This window comes from Polyodon spathula, chromosome 27 (assembly GCF_017654505.1).
Source record: "Polyodon spathula isolate WHYD16114869_AA chromosome 27, ASM1765450v1, whole genome shotgun sequence".
Classification (NCBI taxonomy): Eukaryota; Metazoa; Chordata; class Actinopteri; order Acipenseriformes; family Polyodontidae; genus Polyodon; species Polyodon spathula.
The window spans coordinates 4112996-4135881 of NC_054560.1; the positions used below are offsets into that span (position 1 = coordinate 4112996).

At 42.9% G+C, this 22886-nt stretch overlaps 2 protein-coding genes across 2 annotated transcripts; both read left to right on the top strand.

Annotated features, from left to right (window-relative positions):
- The first annotated feature begins 5012 nt into the window (after positions 1 to 5012).
- Positions 5013 to 11016, top strand: LOC121301656 (protein-lysine 6-oxidase-like). The gene is made up of 7 exons (XM_041231231.1): positions 5013 to 6316; positions 6914 to 7022; positions 7893 to 8030; positions 8215 to 8371; positions 8462 to 8557; positions 9584 to 9699; positions 9971 to 11016. Exons 1-7 carry the CDS (start codon positions 5242 to 5244, stop codon positions 9975 to 9977), a joined length of 1698 nt encoding a protein of 565 aa, XP_041087165.1. The 5' UTR covers positions 5013 to 5241; the 3' UTR covers positions 9978 to 11016.
- Positions 11017 to 17194: 6178 nt separating this feature from the next.
- On the top strand, positions 17195 to 21229 carry LOC121301488 (myeloid-derived growth factor-like). Its single transcript, XM_041230942.1, has 6 exons — positions 17195 to 17390; positions 18367 to 18417; positions 18623 to 18684; positions 18809 to 18890; positions 19606 to 19678; positions 20588 to 21229. Exons 1-6 carry the CDS (start codon positions 17214 to 17216, stop codon positions 20665 to 20667), a joined length of 525 nt encoding a protein of 174 aa, XP_041086876.1. The 5' UTR covers positions 17195 to 17213; the 3' UTR covers positions 20668 to 21229.
- Positions 21230 to 22886: the final 1657 nt, after the last annotated feature.

Below are 22886 nucleotides of genomic sequence, written 5' to 3' on the forward strand. Positions count from 1 at the left end.
GTAAATGCTCAGAATCTATACAGGGGAAAAGTGTGCTCTTGCTTTGCACCGTTGTTCTTTGATGCATTGCTGAAAGACGTTGGGAGGACTATATCTGTCTTCAGCATGACTGCCTGCAGTGTCAGGGAATTTAAATATAGGCCTGTATAAAGATGGTTATCTTCCCATACCCTCACGGTGGACTGGCAGATGGCCGTAGCCCTGGACACAGCCCTGCGAGTCACGCTGGCTTGCATGTCTGAGCTCCGCAGGGAAAGGTGAGCGCAGGGGCCGGTATGTGTAATTCTGCATCCTCGTCATAAACTACTGGCAACAACAGACAGAGGAGAAAGGTGGAGTTACAGAATGAGATGCTTAGTCTTCTTTCCTATTTCAGAAAAGCACCTAAATAAAGGAACCCGATTCCCTTTCTGAGGTTCTGCTGAACAGCAAAGTTTGCACCTTTGCTTCTGAATCAAAGAGCAGCAAAGTTCCCCTGCACATGGCTGTACTGAACACTGTCAGGGGCAGACGGAGGTTGTCGTGCATTGACAACAGTGCAAGCTTGTTTGCAATAGATTACTGTAATATGTTGAAAAGATATTGTAAATAAATCGTTTTGAAGGTTTCACGTGATAATATGTTGATTAAAAATGATCAATCAGTGAGGTGCCTGGTTCCTTCCCAACTCAACTGATCAATGAGGTAGCAGCGCACAGGTGGGCAAGTTGTGTTCGCTCTGACGTGATTGGTTTATGTGTGAATCCAATCAGAGAGTGGATTAGCCCAAAGTCAACCCTTGCTGGGGCGACAGGCGACAGGTTTCCAGTCCTGCGAGTGCAGTATCTATTTTTACATTGAAAACTATTCAAAACCAAGCCAGCTGTTAACCCATCAACTCCTGCAGCACACGTTTTTAAAATATCTTACTGAAGGGCACGTTTAATATATTCACATATATTCGGAGATACATTACCTTCAATATAAATCTATTGCCTTAATAATATATACCGGTATATTGTTTTTCTAAATGTGTTGCAATATTTCAAATGTCCGTGTTATTTTGTTCATTGGCTCCTGCCGCTCTCTGGGATACAACAACTTTTCAAAATAGTATTGGTGTATTTATAACCAGTACTGAGAGGGTCGCCTTTATCATTTCCTTTTTGAAAAAATAACGTTAATAGATCCACCGGCAATAATATCCTTCCTTCAATTACGTGGTTCCAGAATGTATCCCAGCTTCCAAAACTACGATTTCCATAAAGCACCTGGCGGGGGTGGGAAAAGCGCGCTGGTGAAGTTTGTTATAAACAGTCATTCCATCTCAAAGAAATGTTCCCCCACTGTAAAACACTAAACCATTCGCGTGTGGCAAGCACGGGTTTTGGTGTACTGAGAAAAAAAAAACACACAAGTCTTTATTTTCCACAGCAGTGAGCTGTTGCGTTCGTCTAGTTTTCCATAAGAATGCTAAAGGGCAGACCCGTGTTTTTCCTGAAGCAAATGTCAGAGCGAAGCACACAACCTGGATTTGCCAAATGAAATATATGTCGTTTTTTTAAAAACATCACAGTACAGGATACTTTGTACAACATCTTTGGATTGTTTACTTTCAATGTATAACACACACGCACACACGCCGCTTAACTCGTTTTATTGTTTGGGTTTTGTTTGTTTTAGTTTTGTTTGTTTGTTTGTTTGTTTTGGTTCTTTTGTCAATGTGAATCCAAAAACATTTTCTTGTGTTATTAAATAGGTTTTATTAAAACAACAAAACACAATCACTAATACTGTACCAAATGCAACTATGCGTCACTGGGAAGTTTCACTTTGTCAATATTATAAAGAAAGCATTTCCCTGACAGCAGGCTATATTAGGAATACTTACTATTCTGGGGTAATTTTTTTTGTATTTAATCGTTCAGGTTGACGCAGAAAGTCTTGTGCCGCGCAGCAGTCGCAGCCTCTACCCCAGTTATAGACTTGATGACGGGGGGGGTGGGGTGGTTGGGGGGGGGGGGGGGGGTAGAGCTCCAGTCACGAGTGTCCGTGTTATTAATAGCCCCCCGCAGCCTCGACATGTGTACCTATTTGGCCATGGAATAAGCTTAGTGCCCCACTTCAAACGTCGAGAGAACACGAGTTATCCAATTCAGCCACGCTGCAATTCCGCCTATATACTAATACCAGGGAAGGTCACACTTCCCGGGGGGTTTCTGTGCGTTTAAAGGTTACCTTAATCGTTGGGTTGCAGCCAGCAATGCCCAGACAGTTTAACGTGTTCAAAATCGACCTGACATGGGATTGATACAGCGGCGCCCACAGTACACGAGGCGTACGCGACACTGCACAGTGCTGCGGAACACAAGGAACACATCAATAAATAGACTTAATACTACGATGCCTGCAGGTTTAAATAGGCAAAGCATGATAAAGCATAGGTCAGCTTTGTAAAGAATAGACCCTCCCGCATCCGAACACAGTCACTGGACTAACTGTACGTTGGGACACTTCCACGCGTGGAAAATTACGCGTCGCTGTCGGAACTCCCTTATATGACGCTGTAGTTTATGCTATAACATTGCAACGTAATGCATTTACAATGTGCAAAAAAGCCTTTTTCTGAGTGCTTAATATTTTGTATATTTAATAATTACAACAAGAACCATAATAGCCGTAACTAAAATAATAATAATAATAATAATAATAATAATAATAATAATAATAATAATAATAATAATAAAGCACATCAACATCACATTAAGTACATAACACATGTTGACAGGACTCAGAGGGCACCCCATCTAATAATAACAACTGTACACATATTATGATGCTTCACAGGATTTGTTCTTATGCGCACTTGACGATATCATGGTTCTTTCTGTAGCGATGCTTTACTTTTAAGCGTAGAACCAATTTAGCGACAGCGGTACACTGCCCCCGTGTGGCCATTAGGTATCATAACTTTGTTCGACCTAAACTTAAGCCAAACATCTGGATCTCTCGAATCAGTTAAGTGAAGCAAATTGGTGGATTCATGGGGAAATTGCATCGTATATACCTAAGCACAGACACTTTTGTGTTACATTTGGGTTTAGGGAACGTTTTCTATCTCTTGTTTTTCTAAAACCGACCCCCCCCCCCCCCCCCCCCCCCCCGCCCCCTGTTAATATTGTATCACTTCGAGAAAATTTCAAAGCTGACAGCAGTCTGAACAGTGCCTCGCTTTTCACCTCGGCTCTTTTCAAAGCAGCGGGCCCATTTTTAGAACAACCTTCAGTAGAAAACGTGTACCCCCTGCCTAATGGGCTTTTTTCATACCAAGAAGCTTAGTGACTAATATATTTATGTAAAGAAAAGGGGGCCTAGATTATTTCTTAAAAAAAAAAAAAAAAAAAACTTGTGAAGATTCTAAAGAACTATTAGAATCATATTTCGGGGTTCCAAATATGAAGGATCTATTCTGGAAACTAGCCACCAGTAGTCTCGTGGGTCAGTTCCTTAAACAGTGTGGCCTGCAACCCCAATACAATGTATCTTTTCCTACAGAAATATGATATATTTAAAATATTTAAAAAAGTAAGACACGTTTAATGAGGTCTGATCTGTACTGTTTTATATATAAAGCCTCACCTATCTGATGTGGCTCTTGCTTGGTGACGCTTCTGTTTGAGTTTGGAACTCTGTTGTATCCACCTGCCCCCTCACTGCTCTCCCCAGAAGAGGGCGCTGTTGGGGTGGCAGGGAGGAAAGTGTGGGAGTTGAGGTTGAAGCAGCCTACAACTCCTTCCAACAACACAATATAAACATAACCATGTTCTCTGAGCTCTCCATCTAAAACAAACACAACAAAGCGGCCCACTGCGAATTATAAAGTTCTCAGAGTCACTTGAGACCAACAAAACAAAGCAACAAGTCCTTTTAAAACAAAGCTCTTCGGAAATACGAAAGCCCTGCTTTGCCCCTGGTCTGAGTAGCTGTTCTGCCAGTATTAATAGAAGCGTATTCCAAGCTAAATAAACAGGATCTCTTTCCTAGCACAAACAACTCAGAAATAACTGTCCCGAATCCAGTTCTCTGACACAACGTGGTCCCTGACTCTTCAGGGGTGATGGGCTCCAGAGGAATTATCTAAAAATGGGTTAGCTTAGCGCAGGGCTGAAAAACAGGGCTGAATCAAATAGTTATATTGAAATTTAAATACAGATTAGGCATAGCATATTAATATATTAGCTGAGTTTGGCGGCCTGCAGTTTTGGGTGGAGTTTTATTTCCTGCAGTACTCTTCTGCAGTTTTGAACGGAGTTATATTTCCTAGACGTCTATATAGATCTGTATTGTTGACCAGAGTTAGTTATTGAATTGAATAGTCCAGAGCTTTGCTTCAACCAGGGCCCATCAACCCAAACCACAGCACAGCGTATACTTTACAATGGATCTCATGGCTCCTTCATTCTGATTGGACGCAGGATCTGGTGTTCAGTGGAATACTAGACTGTAAAAGGTGTTTGATGAAGTAGTTCTGGTCTGGGCTGAAACCGAGTGAAAGAGCCAGCAGTATTTTATTTGGCACCTATCAAGCATGACTTGATATATATATATATATATATATATATATATATATATATATATATATATATATATATATATATATATAAAAACATAATATTGCAAACAAATTTTCAATTCATGGTCTTTATGGCTTTACTTCATGCGGAGCACAATACACACCAAGGCTATGTGTGTGTTTGTGAATTTCACTGTATAAATGACACTTTGAAGCCCTGCGGGAATCTGAATCACATCTTAAAGACATTATTCCTCTGCATTTTTTTACAGGTTAAATATTTGAAATACATTCAAATTAAACAATTGATTCTTAAGTCAAAATATAACCGTAGTTACCATTTGTTACGTGGACCTGTGTTTCTATGGTTATTCTTCCATTACACAAACACAGTTGTGTAACACGTCTCCACGGCAGCTACAGCGTTAAGTAAAACCCTTAAAAGCACCGTGCCTCTGTGCATGCGTACGCAAACTCAGCCAGTTTAAGAAAGTTACACTTTTCCACCTCCTCCCTCCTCCTTCTGCCCTCCAAAAAGCGAGACCGTGCTGCAGAGCTGCGGATCTGGTACAGCTTAGACTTCTAATCACTTCGGACTAACGCAACATACCCTAACCGGTCGCCGCCTCACACAGCTTCCAAAAAGGGGAAAAGCAGCATTTCTGTGCATTTTACAAACTTGAATTATCATGGTGAAGCTCACGGTTTTATTCTTTTACTTGTTGCACAGCGGGTTCAATTTCATAGCTGGACAGCAGCAGCAGCCACAACGGGGTCGCTTACGGACCGGGATGCCGTGGAGACAGAAGATCCAGTGGGAAAATAACGGGCAGATGTACAGCTTGCTAAGCACCGGGTCCGAGTACCACCCGCCAGCAGTATCTGCAGACAGAAGGACGGGGTCCCACAGCGTCTTACTGAGCACCAACCGGGAGGGAAGCAGCCGCCAAGCAGCGGGCGCATCTTTTGATGTGGATAATGGACCCAGGGCGCCAGTACTGAGCCTCTCGGACCCGGGACCGGCCCAGCAGCAGACGCTCAGCTCCGGGTCAACCATGTTAGACGCTGATTCTAGAGCTTATATGACGGTCAGCCGTGGGTCGGGTGCCAGGCGTTCACCGCAGTCTGGCGCGTCACGCTCGTCCTCGGCTAGATCGGCGGGCAGCCCAGGCGCACGCAGATATCAATCGGGGTCCAGTTCGGGTTGGAATAACGTCACTGCTGCGGGGGTTCTTCCAGAATTCTCAGGCAGCGGAGCCCCCAGAGGCGGGAGGAATCCCCCTCGCGGTGACGTCAGTGTGGCTGGTGCAGGGGTTCCAGGAAGGGACTCAGAGCCACCCTCTTCTGTCTGGCCGGCTCCAGGGAGTTCTAACACAAACGATGGCCGTTATGTGCAATCACCTCACCAACAGGGAAGCAGGGTGCAACAAGGGAGAACTAGTGCTGGGAGTGACAGCAGGTGGGGCCAGTCGGTCGACACGGTGACCATTACCGGCGACGACGCTATGCCTAACCTATCCCCCACAACGTCAATCGCTGGCTCCAACGCGGACCTGCGAGACGTGGCGGTGTTAGAGTCTGACGACGAGCCCCAGGCGGTGGGGGGCATGGCGGGGGACGACCCCCAGAACCCGTACAAGAACAGCAGGAACACGGTGTTCTATAATGTCTACCCCTCGCCCTCGGGGGCCGGGCGGACTCGCATGACGGCTCGCACTCGGAGGCCCCCGGGGACGGGTTACGGTACCAGGTACTTTCAGAACGGTAGGTCAATTGGTAGGACCATTGGCCAGCTCTGCTAGCGTGCACTATCGCAAACGCTAACGTGCCCATGGATTTTCAAACATGCCTGAGCAGTTGCGTAATTAATATTAATCATAAACCAACAAAAAATAACCAAACTCAAATAAATGCAACTGCAGAGGAGATGCAATAAGCTGATAATATAGGCTGTTAGACTGCAGGTCTTTTTACATGGGATATCATATCATTAGTATTGCCCGAGGGGTGCATTCGAGCTGCTCTGCAGACAGGTGACCCCTACACTGATTCAGGTTGTGTCTGCTTTATTAAAAAGTTCCTCTGCCTAACCGACTAACTAATGAACCGGGAAACTGATCCAGCCCTTATATAACCCATATATCAAGTGGTTGCATCATTTCATAATAAAATTGTTATTTTTGTAGGGCAGGATAAAAAATGTTTGGCTTTCAAAGTCAACAACTGCTGTGAATGATTGCACGTGTCAGACGGAGCGGTCTTGCTTTGCGCCGAAGCCACAGGACGCTATACCCATTGTTGCCTTGGTAATGACAACCTGCTTTCAGTAACTGTGGTTTACGATCTGTGTTTCCCATGTAGGTCTCCCGGATCTTATCCCTGACGCCTACTTCATCCAGGCAGGTACCTACATCCAGAGAGTGCAGATGTATGCTCTCAGGTGTGCTGCCGAGGAGAACTGCTTAGCCAGGTACGTGCAGCACAAAGGTGCAGGTGGAAAGGGTCGTCCCCAGGTTACCGGTGTACTGCAGGTAAGCTGCATTTGAGAGCAGCACAATAGCAGTCTAACTGTTCAGTGATACATCACTGGGAACTGGACACAGGATAGCACAAATTCTTGGATCTGGATAGCCAAGGAAAAGAATCTTTAAACAGTAGCATTCTGTTTGCGGAATGGATGCCTTTAGCATTCCGCAGATTGACGTGTGTTGGTGTGTGTTTGAGGACTGCTTGTTTATCTCATGTGAAATTGTTGGACTGTTCAGAGTTCAGAACGCAATGGAGCGTTCCGTGCGGCGAGGTTTAGTTTGGCTTGTGTTTTGCTGGAGAATTGTACACAGAGGGAGGATGCCAACCCCTGTGCCAGTTCCAGATCATTCATCATCACTGTGTGGATCGGTGTGTGTGGGGGTGCCAACCCTGCCTGGCAGTGACACAACCAGCCACAAGAAAATGCATTTTGTGTTAACTCTTTGGGGGCGGTTATTATCTTCACGTATCCAGGATTGTCAAAAAGAATATGGCCAGAACTTTTGCAATTAACTTGAAGGTCCTAAATAGAATGTATCCAGTAAGAAATTGGGAGTATAATTATAACTCTGTGTTCTATACAGGGATGGAAATAAGACTCCCATTGCATAGCAGTTTGAGCCATTCATGGTTTTACTTGGAGTCTAATATTACACACCTGAGGTTGTCGCCAAAACACTGTGGCTAATCAAGCTCATAGCAAAACCTGGAATGGATCAAACTGCTATGAGTCTTATTTCCATTCTGAACTATGACTGACCATTCCAGTAAATGAATGCTTCTAGATCTTGTATTTGTTTGTTTGTTTTAGGTCAGCTTATAGGCCTGGTGTGTCTGACATCCAGTACAGGGTGCTGCTACGGTTCCCCCAGAGGGTCAAAAACCAAGGAACAGGAGATTTCCTACCCGTCAAGCCAAGGCACCAATGGGAGTGGCACAGCTGCCATCAGTTAAGAGTTCAAATCATTACGTACAATATATTAACATTAGCACCCCCTGTTTATTTCTGTCCAAGTAACCAGCATGCAGTTAACCATACATATGGGGTTCCAGGGTATCCCCCAGTCCTTGCCCCCTGCCCATCTCTTTCACACACTAACCCCCTCCTCCCCTTCTCTTTCTCTCGTTCCCAGGCACTATCACAGTATGGACGCCTTCAGTAACTATGACTTGCTTGAAGTGTCCTCTGGCCGTAGAATGGCCGAGGGTCACAAGGCCAGCTTCTGCCTGGAAGACACGTCCTGTGACCCGGGATTCAGACGCCGCTACGCCTGCACAGCACACACGCAGGTGGGAGGGTGAACTGCAGCCAAGCCCTGACCGTCGAATTCTTCAGGAAACTCCACATGCTTCTCTAACTTCTGGTTCGTCTCTCAACAGGGATTGGGTCCTGGTTGCTACGACACCTACAACGCTAACATCGACTGTCAGTGGATTGACATCACAGATGTGCAGCCAGGAAATTACATCCTCAAGGTAACGCCCCCCACCCTCCCTTTCCTGTGCTCTGATTGGTTCATTTTAGTTTTGCGATTAAGAATTCTCTTTCAGTAACTAACCAAAGATGAGGTGTGAACTAGTGTTCAGGATAATGAGGAACGTCCATTAATAGCCACTATCATACTTAAGTGTTCAAGTTTTCTCAGTTCAGCTTTTATAAGGACAGGGCTGGTGCTGCTAGAATATAATTTTTTCATGCTGTGTGTTAGCAGCGACCATACCCTGGGTCTTATTCACAAACTTTATACTTAAAGAATGGGTTGGGCAAACAGTTTTTTTAATGAATAAAAACACAGTTTGCTATTGATGAAAATTTTCCAGACTGCTGTCTGTTTTATAAATATCAAGCATTTCATTTCAAAACACACAAATTGAGCGTGTTTATTTATAGTGAAATGAGAAACAAGCAACAGGTTTCATTGAATAAAGAAAAACAGAGACTCGCGTCGGGACCAACTCAAGTGTTTATTACCCTGACAGGGACAGGAACACAGCAAAGACTTGCATTGATACCGAGGGCATTAGGGCTCTCTTTAGAAAACGCTTTTATTAGTGTGGCCTGGTCACCTTATTTCCTTTAACAGCTATAAACGAGAGGATGAGAGTGCACCCCTTAAACACATGTCCCAGACAGACAGTGCAACAGTGCTGCAGGGAGTCTCTATAGAGTGGAGAAAGAAGAGTAAATATTGACAAGCTGTTCTATAAAGTCTGGAGCTACAGGGGAGCTAACGGAGGTCTATATAGCTGTGTGTAAGGACATCAGGGGGGGCTGGCAGGGCTGTCTACACTAACCTTCCACCCCTGGAGGCCTGGCGTCGAATCGGACTTCAAATTTGGTGATCTTAACTTTTACTTTTGTAGTGAAAAGTAATCCAGAAAGTGAATCACAACACCTGGCACTGACTGTGTTAGACAGGCTGGGGAGGGGATGCTGGAGAGCTGAGGAGGGAGGGTGTTGGGAAGTTTTATTGACCCTTCCCGTCTCTGTTTTTCTCCCAGGTGACTGTGAACCCCAATTTCCAGGTGCAGGAGTCAGACTTCTCCAACAACATAGTGAGGTGTGACATCTCATACAGTGGCAGCTACGTGTCGACACGCAACTGCAGGGTCTCCAGGTGAGTGTGTTATAGAGTGGGGGGGATTGAAGCTATCCGAGTGGATTCAGCCCCTTATAAACGTTTCTCATAGTAAAAGCAGATTAGAATGTAATAAAGCATAGGTAAGCATGGTAAAGCATTTTAAGCTACATGGCGAACCAGGGTAAACTATGGTAAATGCATAGTATAACCATGGGAAAAGTGCTGGAATACTGTGGGAATTGTGTGGTGGTTCTGTCACACTGTGTTAATATCGCTCTCCTCTCTTCTTCTCCTCGTCTCTCAACAGCTACTGAACTGAAACAAGAACCAAAAAGAAGGGACCTCAGTGCTGTCATTTTTATTGCATTGTTTTTATTTTCTCAAACTGAAAAACATGTCCTTTTTTTTTACCGCGATTTCTACAGTGTGTGCAGGTCCTCTTTTGTCTTAGTAGGACTAACTGGATGCGTTTTCTCACATTTAATTACTTTCCTTAAACAAAAATCAGACGCACGAGCCTCGTGGAGAACACTTGCATGGAGACATGTGTAGCTTCGGTTTTATTTTGTTCTGTTTTTCCTATTAAAGTTTTTTTTTTTTTTTAAATTGATCTTTGTGACAGTGCATTAGTGCTGAAGAACACTGTGTTCATTTTACAATATGACTTATTTTCACTACATCTTGATAACTGCCCATCTAGCTGTGATTAAACTTGATATGGACATTCCACAGCTCTAGTTATTGAGGGTTTCACAATGTGTGATCTGTGTTTTATATCGCTGATGGGGGGGGGGGGGGGGGGGTGTATTCTGCTATTCTGCCTCCTCCACCTCACTTTTACATCAGATTTTTTTATAAGCAGTGCAGTACTGAGCTGCTGAGAGCAGCAATAAACACGACCAAGTCAGGTTTGTTTCAGACTGGTGATAGGTGAGAAGCTGTGGAGTACTTTATTTGGAACCCTGTCTGTCCTTCGAGAAGTAATAAAACCCCTGTAGGCAGGGTCCTTGGAATAACCCAGCTCAGCAACACTGGTTTACTGGTGCATCTGTCCCTGTTGTGTGCTCAGTGAAACCTTTGCACAAAACCAAAAGCATGGCACATACTAAAAAGTAAAGCAGAATTGTTACACCACAGAATTGCTAGATGTGTCCATGGTCCACAATGCAAGGGGTATCCCTGTTCTATATTGAAGCTGAAGGCTTTCTCTGCTCATGTGTTGTGTAAATGTCACTGATGCCTGTGCCTATTGTCATGTTTAAAATGGTATTTAATCAACAGGGCCATTGTGTTTCTTTAGAAATATGTTTTTAATACTGAATTTACAATAAACTTTGTCTATTGGGAAATATATATATATAAACTGGTCATTATGTACACAGACACACACACACCAGCATCTGTAGGGTTGTGGTTCAATTTCTTACAATTACAGCCCTAACTGTTATTGTTATTATCAGTGATTACCAGTAAAATGTAATTAAGACTCGAATGACTCATAATTGAAACCAGCTTAAATTTATTTGATTCCAAAGCACAAACTTGCACGTCTTAAAAACGCCTGTGTTTTCATCTCCAGCAACAATATGCATAGGAATGTACAACTAACTCTGTCCAGCCAGGGAATATTTTATTAAAAACACAACCATATCCTGTAGAAAATTAAATAAACACGAAAGTAGACTTCACAGCACTCTGCTTTATAAAATAAATATTCAAGGCAGGTTTTTTTACTTCTTCACATTCTTCCTAAAATGATGACCCATTACATCAATGCAGGAACCTGCCTGCAATGCAAAAGATACAACGTCAAATAAGAGGCTGCAGCTATCATGACAATCCTGTCACCCCTTGTTTATTTCCATTAGCTGAATAGGTCATTAGTCATAAATGGTCAAATCTGGGCTAAAGAAAATGCTTTCGTTTCTCGGTCACTGAAATGATCCCCTCAGTTCTTTCCTTCTGCTTCTGAAGTTCTAGACTGACTCCCCAATTCACAGCCAGTGACACTGTGACCCCGAAGGCAGTACCGGTGACCAACCTGAAATGAATGAAGGCATGCAAACTGAGTTTCCTTTAACCCAGTACGTCACGCCAAAGCAGGTTTTTATTTATTTATTTATTTAGTTAGTTTAATGATAAATATATGTTCGCTGTGACACGTGATTCTTTCAGCTGTGCAGAAGTGGTAACATATTATAACTCCAGAGCGCACAGCCCCCTCTCCCCCCTCTCCCCTTTCTCCCCTCTCCCCTCTCCCCTCTCCGTGTCCACCACGCTGGACCGCTAAGCCACCTGTCTGCTCCGCCTCGAACTCCACCGCGGCTTTTCAGACCGGCGTGTTTACTGACGGGGCGGTGAGAGCGCAGTTTTAAGGATATAAACCTGTCATGTTATATTTACCGAGCCGCTCGCCACGCAAAGGGAATGAATGATTCTTTTTCTTTCGGTCGTAAACGAAAGCACATAGGCTCATCCTTGACCTCACTGCAGCTCTCCCCTCTGCTCTGCAAAAAAAAAAAAAAATCCTAACCTAGGGAACACGAAGCCACTTGGGCTTGGAACATGGTTCCAGGAGAATAGGTTTCACGGCACACCAGGGGAGACTTGGGGTTTGATACAGCGAAGTTGCCTCAGACTAGGTCTCCCAGTCTCCTGGAACCAGGTTTCAAGTCACTGTTCCTGAAAAAGTGGTTTTGTGTGTTAGAAACTGAAAAGAAAAAAAAAAAAATCTATCTTCTAGAAATAGACAATAAACCTCATTCAAACCTTTTCAAGACTTTTGGTTTTCTTAAGTTCAGTTGTGACTAACTGTATTCAATGTGCGTGTGCATTCTGAATTTCACCAGCTCCCTGGACATGATGGGTACAGCCGAAAAAACTCCCTTCAAAGTAACGTGAAAAAGTACAGAGTTAACCCACAGTAACCAGATTTCAGACAGAAAAATAGCGACCTCGTTCTTCAAAACAAGCCCAAAACAAGCGTTCACAACTCATGTTAGCGTATAGGCGTTTATGCAAATTCCAACCCGCGACTCTCAAAAGACAAGCCCAATCCCGCTTATTATAAGCTGACTTGGCAACTCTGGCAGTAACTGAGAGCATTGTTTAAACTTCACTGTACGAAATGGTTACCTAGCAGTACCATACGTCCTAATGCTCAATATAACCCTTTAAAGTTCTCACTCAGTCAATCCTGGACCCCACACAGGTTGCTGTTTGCCAGCTTTGCAGAGTGTGTTTATGGATCGTCTGACAGGGTACTCCAGACTTCTTTCCGACCCGTCTCGGAATTCCAGACCCGCAATGATCCGCAATGACACTCTGAACGTAGTCTCGGCAGGGCTGAGTTCAGTTTAAATTTAGTCTGGTGAGGTTGCCTGCTTGAGTCAACCTGAAGAATGACTGAGAAAAGGGACCAGACATTTAAAGACGCAGGGCTCTTTTTTTCCCCTAAGGATGTGTTTTACCTTTGCTTGGAGTTATGGATGAATAATTCGCTTTTAACATTAAAAGGAGTGCCAATCCAGTGTTTAAAATCAATTTTCACACCTCTTATTAACACTGGCAGCGTTCTTCCCTTGCTTGTATTTTACACCCTATAGAAGTTGACTTTATTTCATTTTTTTTAATTTATTTTAAATCTATAGCGATGTACTTGAAAAAAAAAGGGTTCTGTAAAGCCAACCAAATGACAGATCATTTTAATATGACGTCTTATATAAGGCATCTGATCCAAAGACATTTCAGACGGCTTCATCACATTAATATTAGGGTTTGAAGCCTATTATATAAATGTACCTAACATGAATGACCTACAATTTGTGAGATAGTGCACACAGAAGAATAATGGAAATATATATGGATAGACAGACTCAATACTGTGATCCCTGAGGGTTTAAATAGAAAGGAATAGCAGATTGTTACAACTATGAAGTAAATTACACAACAAGCACATTAATACAGAAATAAGTGAGTGTAGTTCCCAGGGCATCAAAAGCCTATCCAGTACCTGCACTGTTCAAACACACTTTCCCTTGACAAATGCATGTTCAACAGGAAAATATGGCAAGCTGGCTCTTTTGACCAAACACACACACACACACACACACACACATACAGTGCTCACCCTTTATAACACTGCAGTGGGGAGCCATAGTTACAAGACAGTGCTATTTGTGTTCCACCTCATAACGAGTATAACAGGGCTGCTGTAATGGCATTATGGAGCAAATGGGAACCACAACCCTACAGTGCTATAACCGATTCCACACTGTAATGAGGCGTGTTATAACGGGTGAGCACTGTGTGTCTGTCTGTCTGTCTGTCTGTCTATCTGTCTATCTGTATGTATATTTTCACTTGTAACACATTTGAATGCACGACCGGGGAGTCTTTTATAACCCTGAATTTGAGGCAGCTTGACTATCATACTTGACAGCACAAGGACAGCACAGCCATCATACTAGACTCAGCAGTCATCTGTGCAGAAACTGTTTTTTGCAGTGGGGGGGGGGGGGGTCATTGCTAGTAATAAATGATATACTGTGTATTTGAAGTAGAAGATTATGACAAGGAAAAACTATAGGGCACTAAGTCAAGCAGACACATCTTTTGGCTCTTGAAGAATGCACTTGCCGAAACGTGGCTGCACTTGACTTAGTTCCTAATAATTTTCCCTTTGAATTTTGAAGCTGCATCAGAATATGACTCTTTGTTCTGATCACTGTGAGGGCCCCAATCCCTATCCAGAATCATGTTAAATCCGTGATCAGGTGTCTCTCCATGTCTGTGGTGTCGCCCTGCTGTTTGAATTCCCTGAGATCCTCTGACGGGACGGTGAAGATTAAACACTCCCGCTGGGGAGGAGAAGACATTCCTGATCCCGGATCCATTGACCCTTGCTTCTCAATCGGGAGCCCTTTCACACCCCCTTGTTTGCCGGACATTTAAATGGAGAGAACAGAGCCTGTTCCTTTGCTTTGCACTCAATGGAATTCCCAGGCAAAGAAATGACTGGGCTCTTTCACAGCTTCCCCCCCATCTGCCCATCTATCTATCTGAGCAAACATTTACCTTTCCAGCGTTGAACATTCTTCCCCAAGCTTTCACCATGCTTCGCTAGCCTTCCACCATTACACACTGCCCTGCACAATAAAATGTGCCTCTGTGCATCATATTTAAGAGTACATTTCACTCTTTATTTTCAGCCTCCTTACATTTGTACAACAGTTGCAGTTATAAGGCAGAGTGCAGTTTGCCAAACGATCTTCAGTGCAATATAAGGGGGTCAGATGCATACATCTGCATCTAACATTTCTGTTTCTTCGGGACACAGAGCCCAGAGATGGGATCCTGTTATTTTATTGTTTTATAATTTTTGGTACAAACACCGGCCTAAATACCGACGCTATTTCAGGGTTTCTGTGTGCGAGGGCAAGCTACCCAAGTCTGTCCTGAGCACTGCCTTACACACTGTGCTGAATATCAGATGGGTAGATTTGACAGTGAGCAAAACTGAAATATTCCCTCAGAGCCAGCACGGGCTGGTAGTGGCTATTCTGTTTCACAGTGTACTGCCCTGTATCACTTAAAATATGTGCCGTAGCGCTGAAACTCAAGTACAACTACTTGGAATTGCCTTTAAGAAGTATTTCTCAGCAGGTGTTCAGTAAATCCATTCATCCGCGTGTTGATTTCCAAACAAGAGGAGCTGTCCTTCCCTCATGTTTACAACCGAGTACCAATGAACGGCAATGAACTTCCGCTTGCTGTGAAAGTGCCCGACCTGGCCTGGATATCCTTTTCTTATCCGATGATCAATTCTTAGTACAAACCAAATTTGTAATGTTCCTGCCTTGTCAGCTTCAACAAAAATGTATTGAATTGAAGTGAAAAGGGAAGGAGGGGGATAAAGACATAGAGGGAGTGAAGATAGAACAGGGGAGAGGAGGGCAAACGCTTCAGAAGAAATGGTTTGTTGACAGATGAATGTGCCTGCACTTAATTTCTTATAGCACAGCTACAGACAGAGAAAGAGAGAGAGAGAGAGAGAGAGAGAGAGAGAGAGAGAGAGAGAGAGAGAGAGAGAGAGAGAGAGAGGCCCATGATGAAGTGCTCAGACAAGCAAACAGGAAAGTAGACACTGCAGTCTAACTGCTGCTGTGAAACTACACTGAAATAAAAGCAGATGTTTGGAGAGTGATCTGCAAATACAACCAAGCAGTGTGATGTTGCAATCCTTTTTATTGTGCTTACCCACACCATGCCATACCAATATCATTTATATAGTGTCCTTCGTGTGCAAGCATGCCAGGGCACTTTACAAAAACCAACATTGAGCCAGAAGACCTGCAAACTCCTCGCTAGTGAAAGACTGAATCAAAGAGAAATATAGGCTCAGCATTCTGGATGCAGTCTGGAAGTGCGCTCCCGAGCAAAGGAGCTCGAACACTAAAAGCCCTCCCACTGTGGGTTTGTAATCGAGTTCTTGGAACTACCAAGAGGTCTGATCTCAAAGCAGGAGCCGAAGTACAGGGAATAAGGAGCTCACGCGAACAGGCAGGTCCCTGAATATCCTTGTAAAGAGAGGAGCAGCGTTTTGAAATCACTGTGCTGCTTCACAGGAAGCCAACATAGTGACCTTAAAAACTGGGGAAATGTGGCAAGTGTACAGAATTTTGTAAGCTGCAACTTATACAGTGAGGCACGAGAAAATACTCAGTGACTACTGTTGGTTTTTAATTTGTATTTACTTTGATAATTCTGAGTTATTGTTCTTTGACAAGTGGTTCTTGAGTTCCAGTTGCCTGCCAAAGACATATGTAAGCAACAGCGCTATCTAGTGCTGCCAGAAACACTTCAGGTAAACTATCTATAGCCCGCAATTTGTACAGCAAAGCTCCCTCTGGTGGCCATGTGGAAAGTAGTTTGTCATACCACAAGGTTTGATCATAACACCGACTATATGTAGTACTTATATACTTATTATATACATAAGGCGCAAGGCAAAACAAAGGAAAATAAATATTTGTAACTTGAATTAGAAATATATAATATATATAATATATATATATATATATATATATATATATATTATAATATATTCTATATCCCAAATGTAAGCACCCGCCCTTCTCCCATCCCAAATGTAAGCGCAGTAGAATTTTATAATCAGTACAGTACAGTACGAGTCTGCCAATTGCTGCTGCATTCACAATCTTAAAGCAGCCTACAGTATGGATATAAAGATAAACAGACGGCTAGTTGTATTACATCTTCAGCTATTTTAAATATACATTTTCATATTGACTTGCCTTTGTCAAGTGAACATGAATTTGAAAAATATATATAGATTCGTACATTTACAACGCAAAACTTTCATTTTACGAAAGTTCTAATGATGAAACAACAAACAACCATCTGTCCTGGACAATCACAGTGATTAATATTTGCGCCGTCATTCAAACACGAAGTGTCTTTGGTACGGTACCAAGTTTGTAACCAGAGAAGTTTGTCCCCGATGCCTCGCTGTACTTCCGGACTACAAAATGGCTTCTGCAAGCGGCTGCAAGTTCTGTGCCTCTCCGGTTCTGTTTCTGTTAAATTTTGCTTTGATATTATTATTAATAACTGCAAAATCCGCATCGGCTTCCCAGGAGAGAACTAAGACCGAGGAGTTTAATGTCAGACCCGGGGGAGTGGTGCATTCGTTCTCCCAGAAAATGGTAAGATACACCGAACCGTCCCGGAGCCAGAGCGCAGAAAATACATGAAGTGAGGCAAATAATAATAATAATACAATAAAAATATAGGCAAAATAAAAATGCCCAAAAAGTGTATTTGATAAAGTACTGTATGTGAAAACTACACTGATTAGGTTATAATATAATAAGTATATAATTATATATATATATATATATATATATATATATATATATATTTATATAAGGATGAAGTCAAGGTACAATACAGATTGTAATGAGGACCAACGTTTTAAGTTTGTCGTTTTAAGATCAGGACAAAATAATTGTACTTCACATTAATTTTGTCAAATTTACCTAAGCGGTATTTTCGGTGGATTAGTTTGCACTGTATATAACGAACTCAAACATGTAGTAGCGCTTACCTGAGTGACACGTCAGTGTTGAAGACACACAATGGCCACATTGATCGGACTGGTGCGCTGCGTAAAGCTACAGCGCCACTTCCGAATACACTAAAGGAACATTTTCCTTTTTTTTTTTTTTTTTTTTTAAAATCAGTTTAGATTTAACAATGTAATAATTGCATCAGCGAAAAACACCTCGAAAACACCTCATTTGATTGCCTTGTATAGGTTAGCTTTATAGTTGTGACTGAGCCCTGGTACTGAAGTGTTGTCCTCTGCACCAGTCCTGCAGCTTCTACCACTGAGATCGCATTGTCTTCCAGTCTCTAGGAACAGTGGCATCAAACCTAGTTCCAGTGTAGGGAGACCTAGTTTGTGACAATGTTGCTGTATCAAACCCTGAGACTTGACTGGTGTGCCAAACAAAGTCTCAAGCCACAAAGACTGTTCCCTCGACTCCCCCCGGATAGCTAATTGAATAGATTCAGTGTCTTAGCAGATCACACCTGCTTTGTGATGTTTTGGCTGTTGGAATGCATGGTGTTGTTCAGATGAAGCAGCCTTGCCTAACTCTTCTGTGTTGTTTTGCTCAGGGGGAATACAGCTGTAGCTTCACCTATGCTTCCCAGGGTGGCACTAATGAGGTGAGTACCCTCACATCTCTGTCTCCAAGCAATCACTAATATAACAAAACCTAAAAAAAAAAACCCAAAACCTCCCTGCACACTGCTATGGCCAATAGAGAATGAACTCATTTTGCTTCAGTCTATATGCTTCATGAAAAACTGACAAAAATGGAAAACTGTGGCATTAAGAAATCTATACTAACTCCTGCACTGTTCTCTCCAGCAATGGCAGATGAGTGTGGGTGTGAGTGAGGACGACAGGCTCTTCTCCTGCTCCGTGTGGAGGTGAGAGGCTGGAACTCGGTTCAGTATTGCAATTGACCTCGTCACCCTCTCAAAGGCTGCCCTCTCACCGTCTCTCTCTCTCTCTCTCTCTCTCTCTCACTCTCTCTCTCTGTCTCGTTGACAGACCCCAGGGGAAGTCCTACCTGTTCTTCACTCAGTTCAAGGCCGAGGTGACGGGCGCTAAGATTGAATACGGCAGTGCGTTCGTAAGTACACCAATACCAAAGCACAGCCTGTTTTTCCTTTTGTGAGGGCATGTTTTTTTTTAATGAAATATTCCCCTGTTGCAACGGAGTTTCCTCCAGCCCTAGAAAACACCAGCTACAGCATGTGAAGCATAAAGGTGAAGTTTTAAAGATAGGCCAAGTAGGTGAATGTTTTATGTTGGAATCGCTGCTATATAGGAAGCTGTAGGTAGTTTATCATGCAAAATGCACACTGTAAAAACAAGCACCCAGGGAGAATAAACTGTACTGTTTGCTATAGAACAGAATTATAAATGCACTCAATTGCCCACAAAAATACATCTTTAGTGCAGGCATCACATTGACAGGAAGGCTGAAAGCAATGCTGATATTATGAAATATGAAGATTCGTTATTTATGGATTCATTTACAATATCAAAGTACTTTTAAAAAAAAAAAAAAAAAAAAAAAAAATAGATATTGAAACTACATTGTGTTTTGCATGGCTTCTTTTTAACATTCTAAATGCATTCACTCAGGCTGGTTTTCGTGTTCTGCAGCCCTGGCATGGGTGAGGAATTCAGTTTGAATGCAAGCAGTCTTGGCAGAGCATGCGTTGTGACTCTTGAACGGGGAGCCCTGGGAGCAGTGCGCCCCTGTTGGTTTGGATCCGCTCCTCTAGGTGTCCCGCTGTCTCTCTCTCACACCTCCTCTCTCGTTCCTTCTCTCTCTGCAGTCCCAGGCTGCGGTCGGAGGACAAAAAGACGTGGCACTGAAAGCAGAGGAGTACACAGTGGGAGAAAGCACAGGTGAGCCAGACTCTCCATCTTCCCAGTCTGTCAGTCTAACCCTTTCATACACAGAGACCAAGTATGAAAACCTCTCTCCTAGTCTTTTATAGGGGGGCATATGGAAGACGAAAATGCATGATCGCCTCATATCACCCTTCAGTCGCTGCGTGTGTAATTGTACCATGTTCAGGTTCCTATATATATCTATATCTTATTTAAAAAAAAATGTAAAGCAAAGGTGCAAATTAGAATTGGGGCAGTTGGGCGCGTGTAAAATCATCTCAGAGCTGGGAGTGTAAATGATAATTACTCTACAGCTGCCTGGCCAATTGTTACTGACTCAGTAGATAATCATCTGATGCCTGAAAAGCATGATTTTCTTTAATTTGCATTCAGATGGTTGCTTGATACCCACTTTTGTGTTATTATTTCTATCCAGCTTTGTTTTGCCAACTAAAAAAAAAAAAAAAAAAAAAACAGTATTAAATGTGCACGCATTTCTACTCTCATGGCAAAACCACATGGAAATTCCCATCATGTCATTGTAATTATTTGGAATCGATGGATATTAAAGCACTCCGAGTGATGTGATGCGTGCGATCAGTCCTTGAATTTCCATTGAAGTGATGTTCCTGTAAGGGTAGTCCTCAAAGCCAGGGCTGGGCGCTGGGCTACTGCTAGTTTCTATATCATGAAACACTGTGATAAAAATCACTGATCTGGGTAAGGGTTGTGGGTGTAGATTTCTACATGTGTGAATGTTTGTTACATATTGAAGAGTATGCTTGTGTTATAAGATTGCATGTATGTTGTTTAAAAATGTAATGCAATGATTTATATCAAATAAATAAAGCCGTGCCAGGCTCCTTAGCCCAGTGCTTCCACGGCTTGATCCTAGTGTTCATGGTTCTCTCTTCTTGTTTTCAGTGACACACAACGAAGGCAAGTTTCGTGCAGAGCTGTCAAAACTCACCATCATTGCGAGAACGCGCCACGACGAGCTCTGATTGGCCTAAAACTGCAGGGAGGGCGGGATAAGCTCGGATTTGCTTGGAACAGTGTGACGGATTCAATGAACCACCTTGTGAATAATCTGCACTTCTAGAGAAACTCTGGAAGTGAGACAAGGATCCTCCCCCAACACAGTCTAACGATTCTGTATGTTTTTTTTATTTTTTTACAGTAGAGCGAAGGAAGCAAAGGCCTGTTCTCTGTGCACACCCTGTATATTGTAGAATTGCAGATATTCTAAACAGTCAGATAGTTTCAGTACAAATAACTTACAGTACGAGCATTCTGCGCCCCTCAGCCAATCAGTGCCTGGCGTCTGCAGAGGTTGCTGCTCCATTGTGACATCAGTACTGTGCAGTGGCTGCAGTCTATCTCTTCAGCCAGTCATTGTAGAGAAAAAAATGCAGTATAACACACGATTAAGAACAGGGCTACTGGACAATGCTTTTTTTTTTTTATATATATAAATGTTATTGTTTTTTGGTGAGAATTTCTGACTTACTATAAGCAGCTGACAAAAAAAAAATAAAAAATAAAAGATCTTGGTGTATAATATGATCTCTTGTGATCTTGGTGTATAATATTGTATCTCATGTCCTGTTTCATGACCTGGGGGGGAAGAGGACAGAGGGTATTTTGATAGTTAGGGCAGGGGGAATTTAACCAGGCCAGGATTTCACCTCTTGGAATGCGGCTGAGACCTGCTCTTCTAAAATAGTCTCAATGGGTCTTTAATGTCCTCAGCTTGTCCATCCCAAAGACTGCGTCTCATACACCACTGTGCGCCAATATACTGACCTTCCATGCAGCCAGAGCGCTTCAAGCTGCATTCGCCCCCTGGTGGCTGTTGGTGGAAGGTCTCTCCTTACTGCTACCTGCTGCAACACAGTGCTGCCATACACTGGTTTCACATGTAAGAGCTAAATTAATTTGACTGTAATTGGGGGAACAGTCTTTTTATTCCAATGTTTTAACATGCCTTTGTCAAGGGAAAGTGTAGAGTAGTTGCCATGGCATCAAAAGCCTGCACTTCTATTTAAATCTATTGATGCGTTTGTGAAGTCATTTACTTCATAGTCAGAACAATCTGCTGTTCCTTTCTATTTAAACCTTCAGGCGTCATGGTTTTCCTTTATTCTTCTGTTCATTATCAGATTTTATTTCTTCTAAAGCTGCACACTGTCGGTGATTCCTGTTCTGTTGATTAATTGTTCTTTACCAGCTGCAGCAGCCTGTCTTTACTAATTGAGAACCAATTACATTTTTGTAAGTTGCTCTGCACAGTTCACTCAGTTCCACTCTGCCTTTTATAGTGCCAACTCGTTTTAAGTGGTGATGGAAAAACAATGACGTAACTTTCTCTCTGTTAAAAACTCAAGTACTTCAGCTTCCTATAAAATGACTTTTCATCTTTTACTTCATTCTTCAATAGCAGTCTTCTGTTCAGAGCTTTAGCTAATCTTGCCCAGTCCATTTATAGACTAATTTGAAAAGGCTGCTACAACACTACAGCACAAATAACTTTACTTATTAACTTGGGGAGGGGCTATCCTTTTAGAGCCCATCATTGAAAGGGTGCCACCCAATTCCTATACCCAGTGAACTGAGATGTGCGCAATGAAATAAACCCGCTCACTCCACCTCGCCTTGCACAAACACAGATCCCATATAATGGAGCAATTATCTTAAACGTTTTAAAATTCCACAGCGACTCCCTGTTAGCGGTGCTGTAGAAAGTGCGTTGCTCCACCAAGGGCTGATCTAACTGCTTGAGTTGTTTATTTGCCAATGATTCCATGAACGCTTGTGGGATTCCAAATTGGCCAGTTGGTTCACAGCTGCTTGGTCATCTGCTTTAATGTGGTCATTTACAGCAGGCAGGATAAATCTATGTACCTCACGTTGCAGGTGTTCAGTGGAACAGTCAGTGTTGTGTGATGCACTTCCGTTATGGATTCTAATCCCTGTCAGCTGAGATGAGACTCTATAACCACCCCTGCACATAGGCCTGGTTTTGCATAGTGGTTAAGGTAATGCGGCGTGGGCGGTCCCCAAATCCCAACCAGCCTCTGCCCTGTGACATCAGCATTCTAAAGGTAGGTCATGATTTCCTAGATCCAGAGCATGTGGAAAATATTCTGATAGAAAAACACGCATGGGCAGGTTCATCAAAACCAGACCAACTGGTTCAGAAAGAACTTGAGATCAGGTGTCT

Bases quoted from the DNA above. Each gene is read 5' to 3' on its own strand.
- LOC121301656 (XM_041231231.1), top strand. From the start codon at position 5,242: ATGGTGAAGCTCACGGTTTTATTCTTTTACTTGTTGCACAGCGGGTTC. The intron at 6,317-6,913 runs GTAGGTCAATTG...TTTCCCATGTAG, and splicing joins TACCAGGTACTTTCAGAACG to GTCTCCCGGATCTTATCCCT. The intron at 8,031-8,214 runs GTTAAGAGTTCA...TCTCGTTCCCAG, and splicing joins GAGTGGCACAGCTGCCATCA to GCACTATCACAGTATGGACG.
- LOC121301488 (XM_041230942.1), top strand. From the start codon at position 17,214: ATGGCTTCTGCAAGCGGCTGCAAGTTCTGTGCCTCTCCGGTTCTGTTT. The intron at 18,685-18,808 runs GTGAGAGGCTGG...TCTCGTTGACAG, and splicing joins TTCTCCTGCTCCGTGTGGAG to ACCCCAGGGGAAGTCCTACC. The intron at 19,679-20,587 runs GTGAGCCAGACT...TCTTGTTTTCAG, and splicing joins CACAGTGGGAGAAAGCACAG to TGACACACAACGAAGGCAAG.